The sequence below is a fragment of the Canis lupus genome, chromosome 2, assembly GCF_011100685.1.
Source record: "Canis lupus familiaris isolate Mischka breed German Shepherd chromosome 2, alternate assembly UU_Cfam_GSD_1.0, whole genome shotgun sequence".
NCBI classification, from domain to species: Eukaryota; Metazoa; Chordata; class Mammalia; order Carnivora; family Canidae; genus Canis; species Canis lupus.
Window position 1 is genome coordinate 73,830,953 of NC_049223.1, and position 21,924 is coordinate 73,852,876.

The 21,924-nt window shown below is 38.7% G+C and overlaps 1 protein-coding gene across 1 annotated transcript in view; it reads right to left on the reverse strand.

Moving 5' to 3' along the window:
• The window catches only part of MACO1 (macoilin 1), a 60,045-nt gene that overhangs the window by 37,637 nt on the left and 484 nt on the right, over positions 1 to 21,924 (reverse strand). Inside the window, 3 exon segments of the mRNA NM_001038648.1 lie at positions 118 to 241; positions 4,758 to 4,884; positions 6,282 to 6,423. Coding sequence (NP_001033737.1) covers positions 118 to 241; positions 4,758 to 4,884; positions 6,282 to 6,423 — 393 coding nt within the window.

Below are 21,924 nucleotides of genomic sequence, written 5' to 3' on the forward strand. Positions count from 1 at the left end.
CTATGTTGTCTTCTGGGTTCGCGTAAAATCTCTAAGGAAAAATTTAGAATTGAACTTACCCTTTTACATTGAACACACTGAACAGAATTATAGATTAAGAATATGCATAATACTCACCAGTGAGCAGCAAATGGACGACAAAGGTCTACATGAAAATTTTTGAGATCTTTAAATCTAATTGCTGCTTCAATATAAACAAAGAGTATCCAGAGGGACACTGTGGGCAAACACACTCCCCTTTCTGTGGGAAAGCAGCAGAAAGACAAGCATCAGTGATAAATTAAACTAACAGAACAGATGGGTTGTTTGGGAAACTAGTTTGACCACAGTAACTTTCCTTTTATTTTTTATTTTTTGAGTATAGTTGACACACAATGTTACATTAGTTTCATGGGTACAACATAGTGATTCAACACCTTCAACTTCCCTATAGGTTATGTTGTGCTCACCACGAGTGTAGTCACCACACTAGGTTAGTACAGTATCATTGGCTATACTCCTCCCTATGCTGTGCCTTTTACTAATGTGACATTCATTCCGTAACTAGAAGCCTGGACCTCTGGCTCCTCTTCACCCATTTTGCCCCTCCCCTACGCTCCTTCCCTCTGGGAACTGTCACTTTTCTCTCAACTACAGTAACTTAAAAAAATTTTTTTTTTAAATTTGTTACAGGAAAAGAGGTAGAGTGAGAGTGCATGAGTATGGGAAGGGGCAAAGGGAGAGGGAGAAGCAGGCTTCTCACTGAGCAGGGAACCCAATGCGGGGTCCCGATTCCAGGACCCCATGATCACGACCTGAGCCAAAGGCAGACGCTCAACCAACTGAGCCACTCAGGTGCCCCTACAATAACTTTCAAACTAATTAAAAAGCAATATGATCCAGGGGCACCCAGGTGGCTCAGTGGGTGATGATCTCAGGGTCAGTGGGTGATGATCTCAGGCTCAGTGGGTCATGATCTCAGGGTCAGGGTCATGGGATTGAATCCTACATCAGGTTCTATGCTCAGCAGGGAGTCTGACTGAGATTCTCTCTCTCCCTCTGCCCCTTCCCCCGCACTCTTGCATGTTCTCTCTTTAAAAGTAAATTAATATATCTAAAAAAAAAAAGAATATGATCCAAACTGAAGTCTTTTCTATGACAAGAGATATGATGGAATCATAGACAAAAGACAAACATTCTATTTACAATATGTGAAAGAAAGGAGTCACAGCCCTACCATTCAAAGAGCTCCTACAAATTAATAAAAAGGCAACTGAAAAAAAGAATTTGCAAGTTATAAAAGAAAAATATAGATGGCTAAAAAACATGAAAAGATGTTCACCTTCACTACTGATTAGGGAGATACAAATGTTTTAAAAAGGAGATTCCATTTTTTTAACCTATCAGATAAGCAAAAATTTAAAAGTCAATAGAGGGTGGGTAAGGCAAAGGGTTCATTCTCATACTTGGCAAAAATATAAATTGGAGCAACATTTTTAGAAGGAAGTTTCTCAGTATAATTAAATTTAAGATATACTTCTGACCCAGAAATTCCATTTCCAAGAATCTACCCTATAGAAATATCTTGCAATACAGTAAATAAAATACAAACAATGAGGTAATTTTCACTGATTTTTAGAATCAAAATCTGCAGGCTAGGTCTATGTCAGGACATGTTTAATTTTTTTTTTTTTTTTTAAACGGAGATGGACTCATAGACATGAGGCCCAATAACTCTGGAAAGAACTCATTTGAGACTGTGTAAGGCAAGTGAGTTACAGAAGAAAGAACAGCAAGTCAGGGGCGGGAAATCAGGACTAAATGGCTTTTTACTAAGGACCTCTGGGATGAAACAAAAGAAAAATCATAGCACCTTGGAACTACAAAGATCATTTAGTCCAACCTCCTTATTATACTAAAGAGTAAAGGAAGGCCCAGAGTTTATACAAATTGGGTCCAAGTTCACAGAGATAATACTGGGTCTGCTCCCAAGAAGAACCTAAATCCCCTGAGACCTAGTCCATGCAGTAAGAAAATGCTGGAAGCTTTGTGAAGGCAGTGAATGGCCTCAACCACTCTTACAGATTTAACTTTACAAAATAAGGGGCATTTTCACAATGTACAAAGACAGCAACCCATAGGATAATGCATTTTCAAATTCATTTCAAAAATTTATATTCTCTAACTCCCTATACTATTAATTTCTAAAATTATCATATACATAATAAACACATTACAGCTAAAAAACCCAGAAATTTTTGGACAAAATATCTATATTTCTACACTTATCAAATAATAAAATAAAATCATGTTGAAAATATTTTTGAGCAAGTGAAAGATTCATGTTGTACACAGAGTTTTGTATCCTGTTTTTTCCCCCCTCTTAACAGCAAAGAAATTTACGATGTAATATTATCATTATTTTATGGCAATATATAATTTTGCCAATCCTTCCTAATAAACTTAAGAATTTTAAATTTTAACAAGTCCTAAGAGAAATTAATCCCAAGTCATATAAATTGTACTCATATTTGTCCGGCCCAATAAGAACACGAAGTTTGTTTTGTTTTGTTTATTTGAGCATTAATCAACCCAAATTAAAACATACTTCACAACTTAACTACTCCAGCATACATTTATGAGCCTTGGGCTAAAGCGAGGCCAGTATCACTTAGGATATTAGCTTCACTGCTGCTCTGTAGGTCACCCACTGAACTCATTCCCAATAGGTTCTCTTAATAGTTACAGGAGTAGTTTTTCCAAACTACTAAGACAATATTAAAGTAATTTAGGAAATCATTATAGTTCATGAGAGTCATGGATTGTTGAGCTAGAAGGCTTCCTCAGACATTATCTTGACTATTCCACTTTCCCCTGACAAAGAAGAAACTGATGGGGGAGCCTGGCTGGCTCAGTGGGTTAGGTGGCTGACTCTTGATTTGGGCTCAGGTCACAATCTCAGGGTCATGGGATCCCCACACCGGGCTTTTCACTCAACGGGGAGTGTGCTAGAGATTCTCTCTCTGCCCCTATCACCCGCCTCTCCCAACCTCTGGGATAAATAAATCTTTGAAAAAAAAAAAAAAAGGGAGGGAGAAGAAGAAGAGAAAGAAAGAAAGAAAGAAAGAAAGAAAGAAAGAAGAAGAAAGAAAGAAGAAAGGAGGAGGAGGAGGAGGAGGAGGAGAAGAAGAAGAAGAAGAAGAAGAAGAAGAAGAAGAAGAAGAAAGAAGAAGAAAGAAGAGAAGAACAAGAAGAAGAAGAAGAAGAAGAAGAAGAAACTGAGACCTAGACAAAATGACAAGTGTAAATGACAACTCACTTGAAACTAAGACCCAGAACAAGAAAATATAAGAAAAACTAAAGTTTGAAAAAAATCAGTTTATTTAGAGGAAAGCAGACTAAGGAACTGTCCTGTTAGCTTATAAATCAAGTCAGATATGAGAGAGTGCTAAAGATGGAGAAAACTATGCTCACGGTAGATACTTCAAATAACAGAGCTGACCTGTATGTTCTACATGGGCCAACATTATCCTCTTAGCACCTCTGAGAAGAGGATGAATGCTGCTCCAGAGAGCTTTTAGGAGCTGGCACTCCCTAGGTGGTCAAAAACCTACAGTTTGTGGGAGGGTCTAAGAATCAGGTTTCATGCAGCTTGGTAGACAAGTTTAACACTGAGAGCTAATCCTCACATCCCCATGCATCCCACTCAGGCTTTCACATTCCACTCCAGGACTGGAGCTATGGAAACATCTCATCTCATCTTAGTTTGAGACAGCAGAAGTACAGCTCTAGGAAGAAAGGAGGGGACTGCGTGGCTCCCTGCCAGTCAGGACATACCAGAAACAGCACATTTTGATGAAGAGAACCACTAAGAATCAGGGAGATGAGGATGGCAAAAGTGCTTCAAATACCATACAAGGAAAAGCTAAGGAAATCAGAGATGTTGTGCCTACAGACAAGAAGGCTTGAGAGGATACAACAGTGTCTTTAAATCTCTAAAGAAATGTTAACCGTGGGTGGGAGACCACATTCCTTTGGTGTGGCTCTAACGCAGGGATGCAGTGTTGGGGCATGAGGGGATGGTCTGCAGACCCCTTGAATCTGAAGGAAAAGTTTTGTATACTTCTCTATATTTGTGGGGGGAAACCTCCTTATATCCTCTAAGAGATAAATGAGCCCCCAAACAGTCAAGATGTGCTAGGTCAAAAGTGTAAGGAGGAGAATTCTGGCTTAGTATCAGGAAGAACTTTCTATTACAGCTGCCCCAAAAGCTGAGTTCCTTGTCACTGTAGCCTTTCAATTAGAGACTAAACCACTATGTGTCAGGGATGCTGTGGGGATTCTTATGCCAAATAAGGGTTCAACTAAATGACCTCAGACATTCCTTGCAAAGCTGAAACTCCAGGAACAGCTTTCCTATGTGGAACATGGCTATCTTAGAGTCTACCTAAATAGAAAACACTTCAACTTAAAAAAAAAGAAAAGAAAAAAAAAAAAAAGAAAAGAAAAGAAAAAAAGAAAAGAAAAGAAAAAAGAAAATCTTCATCATGAGAATTGATCATTAAAATGCCTACACTTGAGATGTCAAATCATAAAGGTTTACACTTTTCATTCAATCATGAAAAAAATATAAAATGTATTTTAAAGCTATAATCTATTAGGAAAAGGCCACTTAAAAATGTCCATATTAAACTCAACTCCAAATAATGCATTCAAAGAAATCATTACATTAAGAGTTTGAATCTAAGATTTCTATCTAAGAAGCCATTAAGACTTACCTGTGTGCCACACATACTGAACCCATACATATGTGCTAGCAGCAAAAAAAAGCCATTGTATGGGGATGAACAGCAGACAAATTATATTTGACGTAAACGCTACACAAACAAAAAATACTGAGAAGGCCTAAAGGAAAAAACAAAACAAAATTAAAAACATATCTTAGAACTTGTTATTTTCAAACACAGATTATCAAAAGCATGTTGGACAAAATCTCTGAAGCTGTCATGCAAGAACTGTAGAGCCAGTGACAACAGGAAATTTTAAACATTTAAAACCCACCATATAAAAAGTAGAGGTTAACCCAACATTAAAAAGTAATCCTATTTATGTCCTCAAATCATGAAGAAGAACTGGACCAGAACAAACTGAGGCTGGATCACAGTAAGTTCATTTGAACTCCATAGGTGGGTGACCTAAAACAACTAGAATTTTAACACAGAAAAGGCTCCTCTCTCCTTCTAAAATATTCCTAAAGAGCCTCATTCTTAAAGAACAGGCTGTTGGAGCACAAATGAACCATGATAGTAAGAATTATGTTGATGTTGAAGATTTTAATAATGCAGCCCTTCTCAGGACATACCTACCACTAGGAATTCCCAAGAGGACATGAACCTGAAGCCAGCTTTTCAAGGCTCTGGATTTCTGAGGACAAGAGTTCCAGGCTTATGGTATGGCCATGGAACACAAGAAATCTGCAGGTCAACCAAGGGAACAAGCCTGGGCCTGTGCCCTTGCTCTAATTCAGTAGTTTTCAAAACATGGTCTGGGGATTCCCGGTGTGGGGAAGGGTGCAGGTGTCTCTGAGATCCTTTCAGGGGGTCTTCCAGGTCAATACCATTTTAATAACGATAGTAAGATGTAATCTGCCTTTTTCATGCTCATTCACTCAGGACTAAGATGGCTTTTTCTAGAAGCTACATGATATGTAATATTGCAATCGACGGAGTTCAGAAGCAGATATGAAAATGCAGCTGTCTTCCATTGAGCCAGATGTTAAAGAGATTTGCAAAAATGTAGTCAATCTTCTAATTTTTTTGTTTTGGAAAATATAGTTATTTTCCACTTAAAAAATGTAATTTACATTAACATGTAATGGGCTTGTTATTTTTAAGTGAATTAATAAACATTCAAATTTGCTTTCCATTTTAATTTCTAATGTAGTAAATATGGATCTAACCCATATAAATAAAAGCTCTTTGGAACCCTCCGTAGTTTTGAAGAGTTTAACGGGGCCCCGAGACCACGAAGTTTGAGAACCACCACTCACTCTATCTCTAACCCAATCACTAACATGGTAACAGGGCTCCAGAAATATTTCAAAGTAGGACTGGGTAACTATTGCTTCCTTCACTACCCTGCTTCCCTCCCCAGGTCTTTCCCTTCTTTTCCCCCTGCAATGGTAGAAGGGGGGGGCGGAGTATAATGATTTGATCAGTGGGCTTTTTAAATCATCAGTTACTGAAGATTTTCTGAGAAAATTAAATCCCTTAGACTTGAAAAACATATATTAATAAACATACCAGTCCCTGGTATCTGAAGGAATCATAGACGCTCCTGATGAAAAGCCAAAATGGCCACAGGTATTCAAATCTGAACTCCAGGACAAAATCTGCCAGGAGGACGAGTGCCCACACTACCAGAAATTTCAGGTATAAAAATGTACTGCAAAGTATAAAAATAAAGAATTAATTCAAGGTCATTTGTGAAACACTGGAAAAAGAAACTGCACTGTTTTGAGAGACAAAAAAATGTCTTCATATACCATGAAAACAATGGTGATAAAGGATAGAGAGATGTTGCTATAACCCACCTAAATTTTAAAAGCTCTGGCATTTGCTCTGAGACCCACAACTATTGATGTAAGATGATGACCAAAAATCCTTATTTCCACTTAAGATGGAAAAAAAATCTGTTTCACCACTATTTTAAAATGTGCTGTCTGACTTTAAAATACTGCAATACTCTCAAAAATTACAGCTTTCCAGCTATTCTTCATTAGAAGAAAATGTCACGATTGAAAGGCTTCAAATGTGCTGTTTCCCTAACCCTCTACATCTGTTTGAAGAGTCTTTGAAATTCTTGATGCACATCCTTATATGCTTGACGCGTTCTTTTTCCCTCTTTTCTCTTCTTCCCTTTCTATGTAGCATACACCTGCATTAGCCAAACAAAAACCAAATGACTTCCCCAAACAGAAATTAACTTAGGGAGGAGTTGCCAATTACTACTATGCATTGTGAGAGCACAAAATGTACATTCAAGAAAAAAATCCTAAAGCACCTCAACCTTGCTCTAGCTAAGATGTAAATGTGTACTTCCAGTTCCCTCTGGATTTATGTTAAGTAGAAGCAGACTTTGATAAGCCAGGCAGGACACATACTTAACCACTGCAGTAGCTCAAACAAAGTAAGGACATAGATTAAAATCTCAAAGTCCATTCTTCTAGTTCATGAGTTGTACAATACATAATAGAAGCCTTCAGATTAATAAAACCCTTACTAATAAACCCCTAATTCTATGTCCTTAACTCAGTCAATTCTGGAGCAGGTTAAGTTTAGGCATTTAATTAAAAAAAAAAAAAAGGTTTTCTTAGATATAGATTGGAAATACCTAAAATTCACTTTGATTTGGGCTAGAGCCTTGTATAACACAGACATTTCAAAATTGATGTGATTACATTAGCTGTTTGAATACACACCACCAACAAAATAAAGACTTTCATAAACCATTTTAAGTATATTAAAATAAGTTACAAAAAAACCCATAAACTTGGGGGGGGGTGGTAGCGGTAGACAACAAAACCAAGATCTAGCACTGGGGATGATTCTGAGTCCTCTAAAGCCACAAGGTTTAAGATGAAAAAAACAGATAGGTCTGACCCTCAATGATACAGAAGCATAATGACACATAATTTGCAACTAGGGGCAATTTCTAATCCTCTTAGTAGATGGTCTTAGGGCTTGATAATAATTTTTGATTAAGAGGTTTGCTATACAGTCAAAGAACCCAAGGCAAACCAGAGGAAAACAGGCTTGCATTCTATGTCTCACATTTTAGTTCCATTTCACCAGAATCATATTAGCCAGATGAAGATGAGGCTGAGGCCCTCATTCTCACCCATTAAATCTGTCCCTGATCCAGTGGAGAGCAAGGCATATTTTACTAAAAGGAACAGCTGAATCACATAGGCACTCAGGAACACAAATCTAATTTCAAACTAGATTTCCAAGCTGCTTGGCTTTAAAACTGAAAGGTTTTTTCCCCCTGTCTCTAGAACAGTTTCTAGGTTTTAAAGAAGGGATAACAGCCTCTCATCCCTGTTTCTAAGGCATTTAAGAAATGGCATGCCTGGAAATGTTTTTACTTCTCGGATGAATACTTTTTCCCAAGGGGCTGTGCCTGGGTGAGGTGAATGAGTTGTGGCAAGTACATCATTGTGTGTAGACGTCACCACTCCCCAGGTGGACAAGGTAGACTACAATCAACTGTTTCTGCCCCAAATGCTCCCAAGGCACAGCAGGATCCCAGTCTGGGAGGCAACCTTCTGTTGCACTATGCAGTATTTAGATAGGATGATCCAAAGAATGACAGCCTGTTGAATACTTTGTACTAACCCAATCATTGAAACCGAAGGCAATACATAAATGATCATCTTTGTAACAGTGAACTACTCATTTTCAAGTTGATGACTTTATTTTATTTTATTTAAGATTTTATTTATTTATTCATGAGAGACAGAGAGAGACAGAGAGAGGCAGAGACACAGGCAGAGGGAGAAGCAGGCTCCATGCAGGGAGCCCAATGTGGGGCTGGATCCCGGGTCCGATCCCAAGTCTCCAGGAATAGGCTCTGGGCCAAAGGCAGTGCTAAACTGCTGAGCCACCCGGGCTGCCCAAGTTGGTGACTTTAAGAGAGTTCCTCTTGGGATGCCTGGGTGGCTCAGCGGTTGAGCTTCTGCCTTTGGGTCAGGGCGTGATCCCAGGATCAAGTTCCACATCAGGCTCCCTGCATGGAGCCTGCTTCTCCCTCTGCCTGTGTCTCTGCTTCTCTCTCTCTGTGTCTCTCATGAGTAAATAAATAAAATCTTAAAAAATAAAAAAAGAGAGAGAGCTCTTTATAGATTTCTTTTGCAAAAAAGAATGCTTTCGTACATTTTATGTTCCTTGACACCCAGCTTTACTAAGTCACAGTTTAGAAGTGCAGATATCTGAGGAAACTTGACCTCTCACAAATATATGCCACTCAACTTTCCTCAGGCTCTCTTTTTAGGTGGGCCTGCCTCTAAAAATCAAGAGGTGATCTAATTAACAAAGCAGATTTTACAAATTTTATATGAAGAGTTCTAGAGCTTAGTTGCACAATCATGTGCTTGAAAATGGTTAAGATGCTGAATTTTACATTATGTGTTTTTTTAAAAGACTTCTAATTTTTTTTATTTATTTATGATAGTCACAGAGAGAGAGAGAGAGGCAGAGACACAGGCAGAGGGAGAAGCAGGCTCCATGCACCGGGAGCCTGATGTGGGATTCGATCCCAGGTCTCCAGGATCACGCCCTGGGCCAAAGGCAGGCGCCAAACCGCTGCGCCACCCAGGGATCCCTACATTATGTGTTTGACCACACTTTTAAGTATATATAAATAATTTTTACTCAACTCCTAAAAAAATTTGATTTTATTTTAGAATTAGTGCTGAATTCTATTGATTCATTTCTGCCGTCAGGGTTCTAGAAAGTTTAAAACAGTTGCCTGATTTAGTATTCACTTAGGCCTCTGTATCAGCAAATTCTTATTATCCTTCTATAGGTACCTGTAAAAAAATTTTTTTTTCTGTAAAAAATTTTAAAGTAATCTAAAAGTGAGTGCTTATCAGTGTAGAAATCCTAATTCCTTTCCGTCCATGTTCTGAAGGTCACAAGATTTTGCCAAATCCAAAGAGATGACATTCTAATGGGGGAAAGTTAGGTTTTAAGCTATTATGGCATTCTATAATATTTCTTTTAAACCATGAAGAGAATGTGATTAAATATAAAACACATTTACAGATGCAGTTCACAACATGGCTCATAACTTGATGTTATTTCTCTGATCCAAACACATTTTGAATAACTATAAAATATCTTGAACAAATATTCAAAGATTGCTATATGTTGGCTTACTGAATTTAAATAATAAAAGTATCAATACAAAATAAAAATAAATAAAACTTCTTTTTTTAATTAAAAAAATTTTTTATTTATTTATGATAGTCACACACACAGAGAGAGAGAGAGAGAGGCAGAGACACAGGCAGAGGGAGAAGCAGGCTCCATGCACCGGGAGCCCGACGTGGGATTTGATCCTGGGTCTCCAGGTTCGCGCCCTGAGCCAAAGACAGGTGCTAAACCGCTGCGCCACCCAGGGATCCCATAAATAAAACTTCTATTATAGAACAGGAAAAAAAATTTAAGCATAACTACAATGAAAGATAGTTTCCACAATTACATAGTGAATTTTGATGGTCTTATAAGCTTCTGTTTCGGACGCCAGTGAAACTAAGAAGAGACATGTGCAATTATTAAGCTTAATGGTGATGATTCTTTCAAAGTGCTTATTAACTATAAGTTTCTTTCCCCTCCCCCATTCTATTCCTACCCTTGCCATTTACAACCATTTTTAACCTAAATCTATTTGGCAATACTCTTCACCTATGGATTAATCGTCTATGATTAATGAGAAGTGGTACCGAACATTTTTCTTTTTTAAAGTGCACCTTCTCTCCAGTACCACTAGCTGCTGTCATTTAGATCATTTTCTGGAGCCCATGTAATTATCATGGTGTGGCCATCAATCCTCAGTACCTGACCTTTTTCCTAGGCAGACTAATGGCCATTTAGTTCACTTGGTCCTCACCACAGAAATGACTCTGTAGAATATTTTACTGGCTGTGCTAGTGGCCATCTATCTCAATCCCTAGCCTTCCTGTCACCTCTGTAGTAGCAACTGTGAATTGCTTTTAGCTTTCAGTATATAGCATGATATTTCTTACACGAAACTGCTATCTTCTGTGTTATCAAATACCTCTCCCTACTCCACATCACCTCTAGAATATTCATCCAGCCTCTCTTGTCCAGCTGATATTTCTACTGAAATCTGATTATGTGTAATTATAGTCCTGCTACTCAAAGTGTGGTCCATGGACCAGCAGCATCAGCATCATGTATCAGCTTTTTAGAAGAGCAGTATTTCAGGGCCCACCCCGACCTATTTTATCTAAGCCTGCTTTTTCACCAGATCCCTAGACCATCTGTGCATACATTAAAACTTGGGACGTACTGGCCCGTGGTATAAATCTCTCACTCTCATGGAACTTCCACTACCACATCTCAGAAAACATCATCTACTTAGATAATCAGTATTTATCTCCAAACCTCAACTCTCCTTCCCTCAACTGGGAACACTGTTCAGGGTTAATTCTTCCATTTTCTTATTTTTCTTTCTGGGGATCACACACCAGATCCCCACCTAAGTACAATTTAACCAAATGAAGTACTTCTATTACTACTCAGCCTTCAACACCCAGCACAAACATCACTTCATTTAAAAAGGCCTCCCTGATCCCACAGTAAAGACTGTTACCCAGCACATGCTCACACAGCATCCTGTACCACAGGAACATTTAATCACAGTTATAAATAAATAGTACTTTAGTTAATTAACTCTTTAAATGTAAAGTCCACAAGAACGAAAGAGCTGCCTATTTTGTTGCCTGCTTTATCCTCAGTACCCTGCACACTGCAGAAACTCAACACGTTTGTTGAATGAATGACCTGCAGTACACAAGTGTTTTGGATCTATAGTAAAGCTGTTACCGAAGTACACACTTAAAGTGAAGGTAGACGGAGAGATCATGCACAGATGACAAGGAAGGGTATCAGGAAAAAGCAACATCAACAAAGGGGACAAATACAGCTTCTGCTCTGAAGATTACCATTGCACCTGGCTCCCCATCTGTTCTGGTCTCCAACAGGAAAAAAATGAATTTAATCAGCCTTGCTCTGCGTACCAGACTATCACTCCACTTGGCCTACCTGCCACTGACTGGCTCAGCCTACAGTGGGGGTTCTCAAAGAGTTTTCTATTATTGAACCTAACATGAAAGAAATCTGCAAAAATGTAAAACCACACCACTCTTCTACTGGATTTATTATTATTTTTATATCAGCTTGTAATTATTTAAAGTGTCTTAATTTCTAATACAGTAAATATTGATAAATATTACCCATATAAACCAAGAACAGAAAGAGGTCTTGAGACAAAAATGATTGAGAAATTGTGCACTACAGAAAGTTGTATGCAAGCATCAAGGTAAAATGGCCTAGCCCCCACTGCTATGTTCTGCACCTGCATCCTGGTGTGCAATCCAGAGAGGAGGGACTCCTGAGAAGACCTAAGGTACTCCTTATTTTGTCTTTTCTATTCTGGGCTTCCTGTAGACTGCCAAGAGAACCATTGAGAGTCAATTACATACACACACATATGCAGGCACACACACACACAGCCACTGCAATAACAAATCTAGCGCAAAATATGCCCCATTTAGAAAGAATAAAGAAAACCTAGAATAGAAATCTTTTTAAAGAGCTTTTAAGAATTTTGTGGTAGGGCGCCTGGGTGGCACAGTCAGTTAAGCGACTAACTCTTCTTGGTTTTGGCTGGGGTCATGACCTGGGGTTGTGAGATCGAGCCCCATTCCCAAGCAGGACTCTCAGCGTGAAGTCTGCTTGGGATTCTCTCTCCCTCTGTCCCTTTCCAACCACCCCCCCCACCACCACGCATATGCTCGCTCTCTAAAATAAACAAATCTTTAAAAAAATTGGGTAGTATGGTGTTTTGACAAAGGACTATATAGACTACAGAGATATCAAGGACAGGTACTGTAACTTAACACAACTGGAGAATTTAGAGTTTTAAGAAATTCTGCTTCAAAAATACTTTCGTCTGAAAAAAAGAAAACATACTACTTTGGACAGTGTGGCCTCTGTGAGGTTTGGGATGTGGATGTTGCCGAAGCACAGGAAGAGAAAGAGAACAACCCGCAGGATTACACTTCCTATCTTCAGCAGGAGTAATCATCTACCTAATCACACTTTACACTTACATCATATGTGTAATTTTTCCAAATACTTTCACATTAATTATCTCATTTTAGCCTTACAACTGTGAAAGAGGCAGGGTAGTTATTACCCTCTCACAGGAAAGAAACCTGAGGAACCGGGAGCAGAAAGGCTGCAGGGTGCTGGTGAAAGAGCACAGAAACAGGAGTCTGGAGACCGCAGAGAACACAGTGATTTCTACGTGGAAAGCTGTGCTGCTGCTAGAAATATTAATGAATACTTTTCTATGGAAAGAAATGGAGAAGACATTAAGTGAGGAGAAAAGCCAAGAAACTTGTATGTAAAACAGAATCTTATTTTTGTTAAGGAAGAAATTCAGTTTGCTTACATAGAAAGAAAGAAAAAAAAACAATACTTAAAAATTATATAACAGTGATCACCCCAAAGCAGGACTACTAAATTAAGGTCTGTTGCATTATGCTAATACACTGTTGTATTCATTTTTTTCATAACAAGTATGTGTTACTTTAACTTTTTAAATTCTTCATATTGAAGTAACTTTGGACTTACAGAAAAGATGCATGAATAGCACAAAGAATTCCCTTGTATCTTTCATTCAGAATACACAAATGAGAAAACATTTTATCATGTTCTTATCATTCTCTCCCTATATATGTTGTATTTTTTTTTTAAATCAAAGTCCGGAAATTAACATTGATAGTAACATACTATTATCTCATCTAGACACCTTATTCAAATTTCAGTAATTATCTCATGTCCTTTATTTTTTTTTAAGATTTATTTATTTTAGAGAAAGGGGGGGGGCAGAGGAATAGGGAGTGAGAGAATTGCAAGCAGACTCCACACTCAGCAGTGAGACTAACGTGAGACTGGATCTCATGACACTGAGATCATGACCTGAGCCGAAAAACCAAGCGTCATACGTTCAACCAACTGAGCCACCCAGGCACCCCTCACTAATATCCTTTAAAGCAACAGATAAATAAGAGATTGATAAATCAAGAGATCCTGGTCCAATCACATTTTGTACCGTTGTCATATCTATACTGTTTGTTTTTTTTTTAATTGAGATTGTCATTTTGAGAAGGAAAAAATTTTCCTGGTACCTGTTGTTTCACCTGTAAAACCAAGATAAAGATACTTGCCCTATATGTAGCAGATAGCCTGAAAGTATCATATGAGTTGTTACACATAAACATCACTCAGAAATGATGAAGTAGCACAATACAACAGAAAGAGGACAGACTTTGGGGTTAGAAAGATATGGGCCTCTACCAAGTAACTAAACCTGGGGCAACTTTGGTTTCTTCACATATGAAACTGAAGCTAATACCCTAACTGGAACAAAATAAGACATAGAAAAAAAAAAGTAGTAGTAACAGCAAATAATTTTACGAGCAATTATCTGTGTTAGGCATTATGGTAAGTTTTTTTTATGTGACTTATCTCAATTACCCTTATAGCAGTCCTATAAAGTAGGTGGTATTATTTACCATCTTCATTCTACAGATGAGAAAAATGAGGGCTAAAGTAAATAAGTGACTTGTTCAAGGTCACACAACTAGTGTCAGGGACATTCTTTGAAGTCAGGTTCGTATGACTTTAAATTCCATATGCTTATCCATCACACTGGACTTTCTCATCTCACATTAGTCAATAAATATTATTTTCCTTCTTTTTAAAATTTTTATTTATTTATGATAGTCACAGAGAGAGAGAGAGAGAGAGAGGCAGAGACATAGGCAGAGGGAGAAGCAGGCTCCATGCACCGGGAGCCCGCGGTGGGATTCGATCCCGGGTCTCCAGGATCACGCCCTGGGCCAAAGGCAGGCGCTAAACCACTGTGCCACCCCAGGGATCCCTATTTTCCTTCTTTATATCCTTTCCTACATACACATTCAAGTTATATAATTCTTTAATTCTCCAAGAGAACCAACTTTTTAAAAAATGAGGATCTGATGTATTTTATGAAAGAATAAACCCTCAGTATCTCATTCATAAATTTATAAACTTAATGTGTAAACACACTATGAAGCTCTATAGAAAAAAATTAAAGTCAAATATCCTTTACAAAAATAACTATGGCAGAAAAGATGGGACAACTCAAGACTGCTTTCCAGGAAAATTCACACTCCTAGAATGATCATTGTAATAGAGAAACGTATTTCAAAAATAAAAAGATAATTCATTTTTTGAAAAAGTCATAAATACCACAAACAATGAGGTATAGCTTGTCAGGTCTAGAGCAAGGCAAGAAAATAATGCTTATTATACCTGAGTAAGAAGACTCCAGCCTTAATATTTCTTTCATTTGAGATAGGAGATTTTATTTGACCATGAACATGGCATTCTCTCTATAATTCAAGTGCCCTCATTACAAGATAGGCAAAATACTGACGTTAGCACTAAGCAACTTACTTGGTTTTCTGAAGCGCTTTGAAGATGAACAAAGTAATGATATAATTTAAAAACAGAGCTAGACTGTTTTTAGCCACCTTTCCTGTGCTAGTTAAGGAAATGGATTTCAAACAGTGTAAATCCATCAATGATGTCTACAGATACACCCAAAGTGGACTAAATGCACTATTTCAATCTACTAAACGCAAAATCTCTGCAAAAAAAAAAAAAAAAGGCAACAGAAGAGATGGATGAGGGATAAATTATTTCTGATGTCACAATCCCATGACTCAACATGAGTACATTGTCCTTAAAAGCAGCAGAGGAAAACAAAGGAATGAAGGTTAGTGCTATGAGGGGGTTTCAAAACTTGGGAATGATAGGCATTTTGGAAGGTTAATGAGCAGAGGCCAATTTGACATGAGTTAAGTTAGATGTCAAATATATTCTAACAGTTGATTATTCTTTTTTTTAGGTTTCCATTACCAGGATCCGTGTGCCTAAAGGTGAGAGACACTGAGGAAATAATCACTCCTTGGGTACTTGAAGAAATTTATGATGAGGAAAAAAAAAAAAAAAACATCTAGCAAAGGATATGTGTTTCTATTGTTGGTCTGTACCATTATAGTTAGGTAGCTTGTTGAGCAAGCAACTTTTTTCTTCTGGACCTATTTCTTGAAAACAATCCAAGTAAAATAATTACATCCAAATCTAGTAAACCTAGAGAATAAAAGTAATCAGTATCTTTAAACTACATCCTTGGGATCCCTGGGTGGCGCAGCGGTTTGGCGCCTGCCTTTGGCCCAGGGCACGATCCTGGAGACCCAGGATCAAATCCCACGTCGGGCTCCCGGTGCATGGAGCCTGGTTCTCTCTGCCTGTGTCTCTGCCTCTCTCTCTCTCTGTGTGTGACTATCATAAATAATAAATAAAATAAAAAAAATAAACTACATCCTTTAAAGTATGTAGGAAAGGATATAAAGAAGAGCACACTAAATTTCATCAAGAAAAGTAACCTAGGGGCACCTGGCTGGCTCAGTGGGCAGAGCATGCAACTCTTGATCTCAGGGTTTTGAGTTTGAGCCCCATGACAGGTAGGAAGAAAGGAAAAAAGTAACCTAATTACAGTTATTTTACTTTGAGGCCTTAACCATGTTTAAAATTTCTATCTGACTCCCAAGATTCCACAAGATACATATTTTTGTTATACTCGCTTAAGTATCACCTGGATGGTAGCCTAGAAAATAACAAAACAAAACACACACACACACACACACACACATAAAACCCCAAAGGGAAGATCTGGGGGAAATGGCCAAAGATGGGCACCTGGGTGGCTCAGTGGTTGAGCTTCTGCCTTCAGCTCAGGGCGTGATGCTGGGGTCCTAGGATGGAGTCCCACATCAGGCTCCCTGCAGGGAGCCTGCTTCTCCCTCTGCCTAGGTCTCTGCCTCTCTCTCTCCATCATTCATGAATAAATAAATAAAATCTTGGGATGCCTGGGTGGTTCAGTGGTTGAGCATCTGCCTTTGTCTCAGGTTGTGATGCTGGGGTCCTGGGATCAAGTCTTGCATCTGGCTCCCCACAGGGAGCCTGCTTCTCCCTCTACCTGCGTCTCTGCATCTCTCTCTCCATGTGTCTCATGAATCAAATCTTTTAAAAATATATAAAGGAAGTCTTTAAAAAAGAAAGAAAGAAGTGGCCAAAGAAAAAGACTCTGGAAATACAAGTCCTTACAAAATAGGAATTGGCTTCAGAATATTTGGCAAATAACAAGAAAATGAAAATAATAAGTTATTAATTCTTCCATTAAAATCAATCTCCAAATCTAGTGAGGTTCAAGAAAGGCCATCGAGAATAAAAAAAACAAAAAAAAAAACAAAAAAAAAAAAACAAAGGAGAATATCACTAATAAAACAGGAAGCTCTAAAGCAAATAATCTGAACTAGATCACATTCCTTCATTCTCCTGCCTCAACTCGTAGCAGAAATTTAAAGGGATTTTCAAAACACCAAATGAAACTAAACTGCCAAGAGTATTCAGACAAGAATCATCATAAATGAAAGTTGAGGAAAGTACCTTTCTTTTAAGGTAATACACAACTGGCAAAAACCAAGTACAGAACTCCAGTGTGGCAGATTTGTTTAAATGGCATTTCATGGTAACTGCAAATATAAGGATTAGGTGAACACCTCACTGGAAAGGTTATTCAAAACTTAACCCCTTCCCCAGCACCTCTCTAAAACAATACGGAATCTATCACTTTCGTGTCAGGTCCAGTGTTGCTGAAGTTAAGCTTCCCCAGATTACCAAAATGCTTTTCAGCTCTGAGGTTGCAACATTGGTGTCTGGGGTTTCGGTTGCAGAACACATGTACAACCAAGGCAGCCAAGGGTCATGCCAGCCTCTAGTGGCTTTAATAAGCATAGCCCAAAGGAGGCTAAAACTAGGCTTAGGAAACATCTTTAATTAAAGAGGCAGGAGAAGCAGGAAAGTGAAATCTCTGGAGATCCGATTATTTAGACTAGGGTCTGAAAAAGGAAATTAGGAAGCTGAGAAGGATGCAAACTTTGATCATTTCAAAAGTCAAAGGCCAGGAAATGGTTTTCTGAAACAAAGATGGGACAAGGTATTATATCTACCAGGGAAGTCCTGAGTCCTCAGCTCTAGTCTGAAGGCATGAAGCTGTAAAAATCTAAGAGTCAAGTACAGTACTGCACCACCTAAGCTTCAAACAGCATGCTACACGCAGAACCCGGCATCCGACAACAGGAAGTATTCATAAATTCACAAGTGAAGAGGCGCCACCGGTAACAAAGATATAAAATAGTTTCCTGAAGCTTAATGCATGTGCCTTTCTTAAAATGCCTATTATGCCAACTTGGGTAAGTAACAATTTTAACTGCAGAGGCTTTAAACATAAACATCTCTGCACCTGTCTTCTACTTAACACACTTCATCTTCTCATTTTCCCATCTTCCCATTATAAAGTCAGTAATTCTCAGGGGGGAGGAAGAGGGGAGCAGGGCAAAGTGATAGGTGGGTAAACCACAGAGGATCCCCTTAAGGCTTTCAAAAACTATAGAGCACTCAAACCCCACCTCACCTGGAGCAGCACTGCATGTAATTAGACATTACTGTTGGGAGTGTCTGGTGCATGTGTGAAGGCAGACATGGACAGAGAATCACTGCCATAAAACCCAAGGACCTTGGAAATGTCACAGTTAAGTTGTTCAAGTCATTTATTTTGCTTTCTCTTACTAATAACCTTTCCTTATAACTTCTGAAGTTCTTTCACATTTATCTCATTTGAGTTAGAATAATATTCCCCCACTTAGTGGCGACCATCTACTTCATCATAAAATAGCACAGGGCAAAATAAAATGCATCAGGTGAACAACTAGAATAGCAAGCTAAAATGTAATTCAACAAAAAATATTTTTCCTTGAACAGAACACAAAGTTCTTTGGGACCTCAAAAGCACTGTACAAATTTAAGAAGGCATCATAATGATCTACTAGACTGTAATCTCCTTGAAGACAAGAAACCATGTCTTATCCTGTGTCTTCCACAATTCCCTGAACAATGCAGGTTCTTCACTGAGTAGGATGAATTGTTTATATTCATTTATTTATTAACTCACACACTCAACATTTATTGGGCACTGAATTCCTACTGTGGCTCTGTGCTGGCCCAGATTGTTCTTTAATGACGTTGAATTTTAGTCCTTAATAACATAAAAGAAACTCACCATTCCTGTTTCTTTTCTCTTATTCTTGATTATTAATTTGACAATAGTAATCAGTGTTATTGATTAACATAACATTTCTGTACACTTCAATTTTCAAACAGTGAGCATATACATAAATGTAGATAATACTGATATGTCCAACTTCCTTCTACCTTGCCTCTGACAATAATCATATCATTTGACAATCACCTCAGTCACAGTAGCTGGATTGGAGCCCATAATTAAAAGCATCTCAGCAACAGGATTTTTTTTCAGAAAGACCAAGCAGCAACTGACCCTTTGTTTTGACTACACAACTTCTGTTTACAGACGTAACAAATCTTATAGTCTCTCTTGCCTCCTTAAAGAATAAACTAAACATGTTATGTGATAACAACAACATGGTAAATAATATTTGTAGAGCCTGCTAGAATTTATAGAGATTCACAAACTGAATATGAGCTCCTTTAGTCCTCAGGACTCATCTGACAGATGAGAGAATGGGGCTCAAAGTGGCAGAGCTGGGATTCTGAACCCCCCAGTCCAGTGCTCTCTTCATCACAGCTGCCTCCTTGCTATGCCCAGGCTCAAAAAGTTGTGCAGACTGAGAACATGAAAATAATGTCCATGAAAGGTTATGCTGTGAAACAGTAGATAGTGGTCATCAAACCTGTCAAGAGAGCCTCAGGAAAAAAACAAAGCTCTCTGTTTAATGAGACCAAAATTGGCCAGATGTTGAGAAACAGAATGGGTAATAAATGGTATGAAAAACAATTTAATACAGAGTTAAGTTTGATGATCACAGAAATTTGATACTCAGAAATCGTCAAACACCATACTTATAACTGGCCCACTCATTCTGTTTGCTTTAGAAATAAAGGACAATTTTCTAATTCTTTTTTTAAAACAGAACTGGAAAAAACCAAAACTCTGATCCTGTTCTTTAGTCCAACACTCCATATTATAAACTAAGAAACAGGTTAATAAATTAAAACATTGATTTGATATATGATACTCCAAAAGGAAAGACAGGTAGAAATATATCTAGGTCTTTGATTAACATCTAACTTAAAGAATGCCAAACAGAGAAGGGTAAACAGATTTGAGAGCTGCTGGGTTTTAAAATTTTACAGCGAAACTCTGAATAACTTGCATAGCGTATTTACTTTAGGGTAAGAAAATTCAAATTCGGGATCCCTGGGTGGCACAGCGGTTTAGCGCCTGCCTTTGGCCCAGGGCGCGATCCTGGAGACCCGGGATCGAATCCCACATTAGGCTCCCGGTGCAGGGAGCCTGCTTCTCCCTCTGCCTATGTCTCTGCCTCTCTCTCTCTCTCTGTGTGACTATCATAAATAAATAAAAATTAAAAAAAAAAGAAAATTCAAATTCCAGAAAATCATCACTAAAATAATAAATCATCATTAGACAATGAATTCACTCCACATTGCTCACATTGACTGAGTGGTTACTACTTGGCAGGTACTAAATTCAGCATCATTTGTTCAAATACAAAGAGATGTCAAAATACAACACATGTAAACAATATGGGATCCCCAATCTTCTTTCTATAAAAGTATAACATCATATGTTATTGTGAACAGCAGCCATTCAAAGCCCTTGATCTATAATTCTGTTTAATACGCTTTTTCTATTCTTGTGTCACTATTAAGTTGTTCAAATCTTTTTCAATGGGCAATTTTCAAAAATCCTTCCTAAAGGATCATAGTGTCTTTAACTTACAGAGACATTTCCCTGGACCCATTAAATCTGTAAGAAAATGGTTTTTGCTTTTTCAGTTTTAGTTTAAAGGGTCAGATTTGACTGATTCAGCATAGATTTTGGCCTGGCCCTTACAGCTAGAAGACGGGCTGGCACATAGTATATACATTTGTTGAATGAATGAATTGTTCCTATGATCTATGTCTCATTACATAAGGATATACCTCTATATAAGGATAAATACACAAGACCTTTATACTTTGACTGACTGCTTCATGCTTTTAAACTTGAAATAAAGAAAACCCCTGAGGTCTACATCACTCAGCTGCTTGTGAAAAGCAATCTTCATATATGTAAACAACAGCATGTGCAAGGTGTACAGCTATGCTGAGACTTGGTCACTGGCTTCGTGACAGCTTGGGTGTCATCAGCTACTTCACATATTTCTCTAAGTCCCACAGCTACAAGGGCTAAATTGTAAAATACCACGAAGACTCAATTAAGCCAAAATGCACATGCTGAGAATTCTCCTCTGTCAACTGTCTCTCCACCGAAATCATTTACCAACGCAAGTACCATGTAGAATGAACATTCTGAGACGAACCAGAAAATAACAGGTCGCACACACGTTCTGCTTTGGAAGCTGCGATTGTCACTAAGTTGCCCCATGAACCTGTTGTCCTTCTCCCTCTCACAGCCAGTGAATCCAGTTTCTATTTAAAGGGACGCTGCTTTTTTTTTTTTTTTTTTTTTTTTCGGAAGAAAAAGAAAATTGCGAGCTTGGGGGGGAAAGAAAAGCCCTTTTAAAACAAGAAAACTATCTGCTTAGAATGGTCAAAATAATGTTCGCCGAGAAAATGATCATCAGCTCCTTCTGCGTCTGGAGCGAGGCCACAGGGCATGATTAGGGGGTATCGGCTTCAGCCCTCGGTGCCAAGTGTGAGATCCCGCAAGAGAAGTAGAGGGCGAAAGAAGGGGCAACGTGGCCACCTGCCCAGCTGCCGGGGGCCGTGGGGCCACCGCCTGCTCCCAACTTTTGTCCGCCTTTCCCCCTAGCGCATACGGTCCACGCGTCTCCCGACTCAGGCCGGCGACTCCCAGGCCGGGGCCGCACGGGGCGCGGGGGGTGGGGGGCAGCGGAGGCCCGGCGGCCCCGGGAGCGGCCCTCGGGGCCGGGCTGCGCGGGCGGGGGGCGCGGGAGGG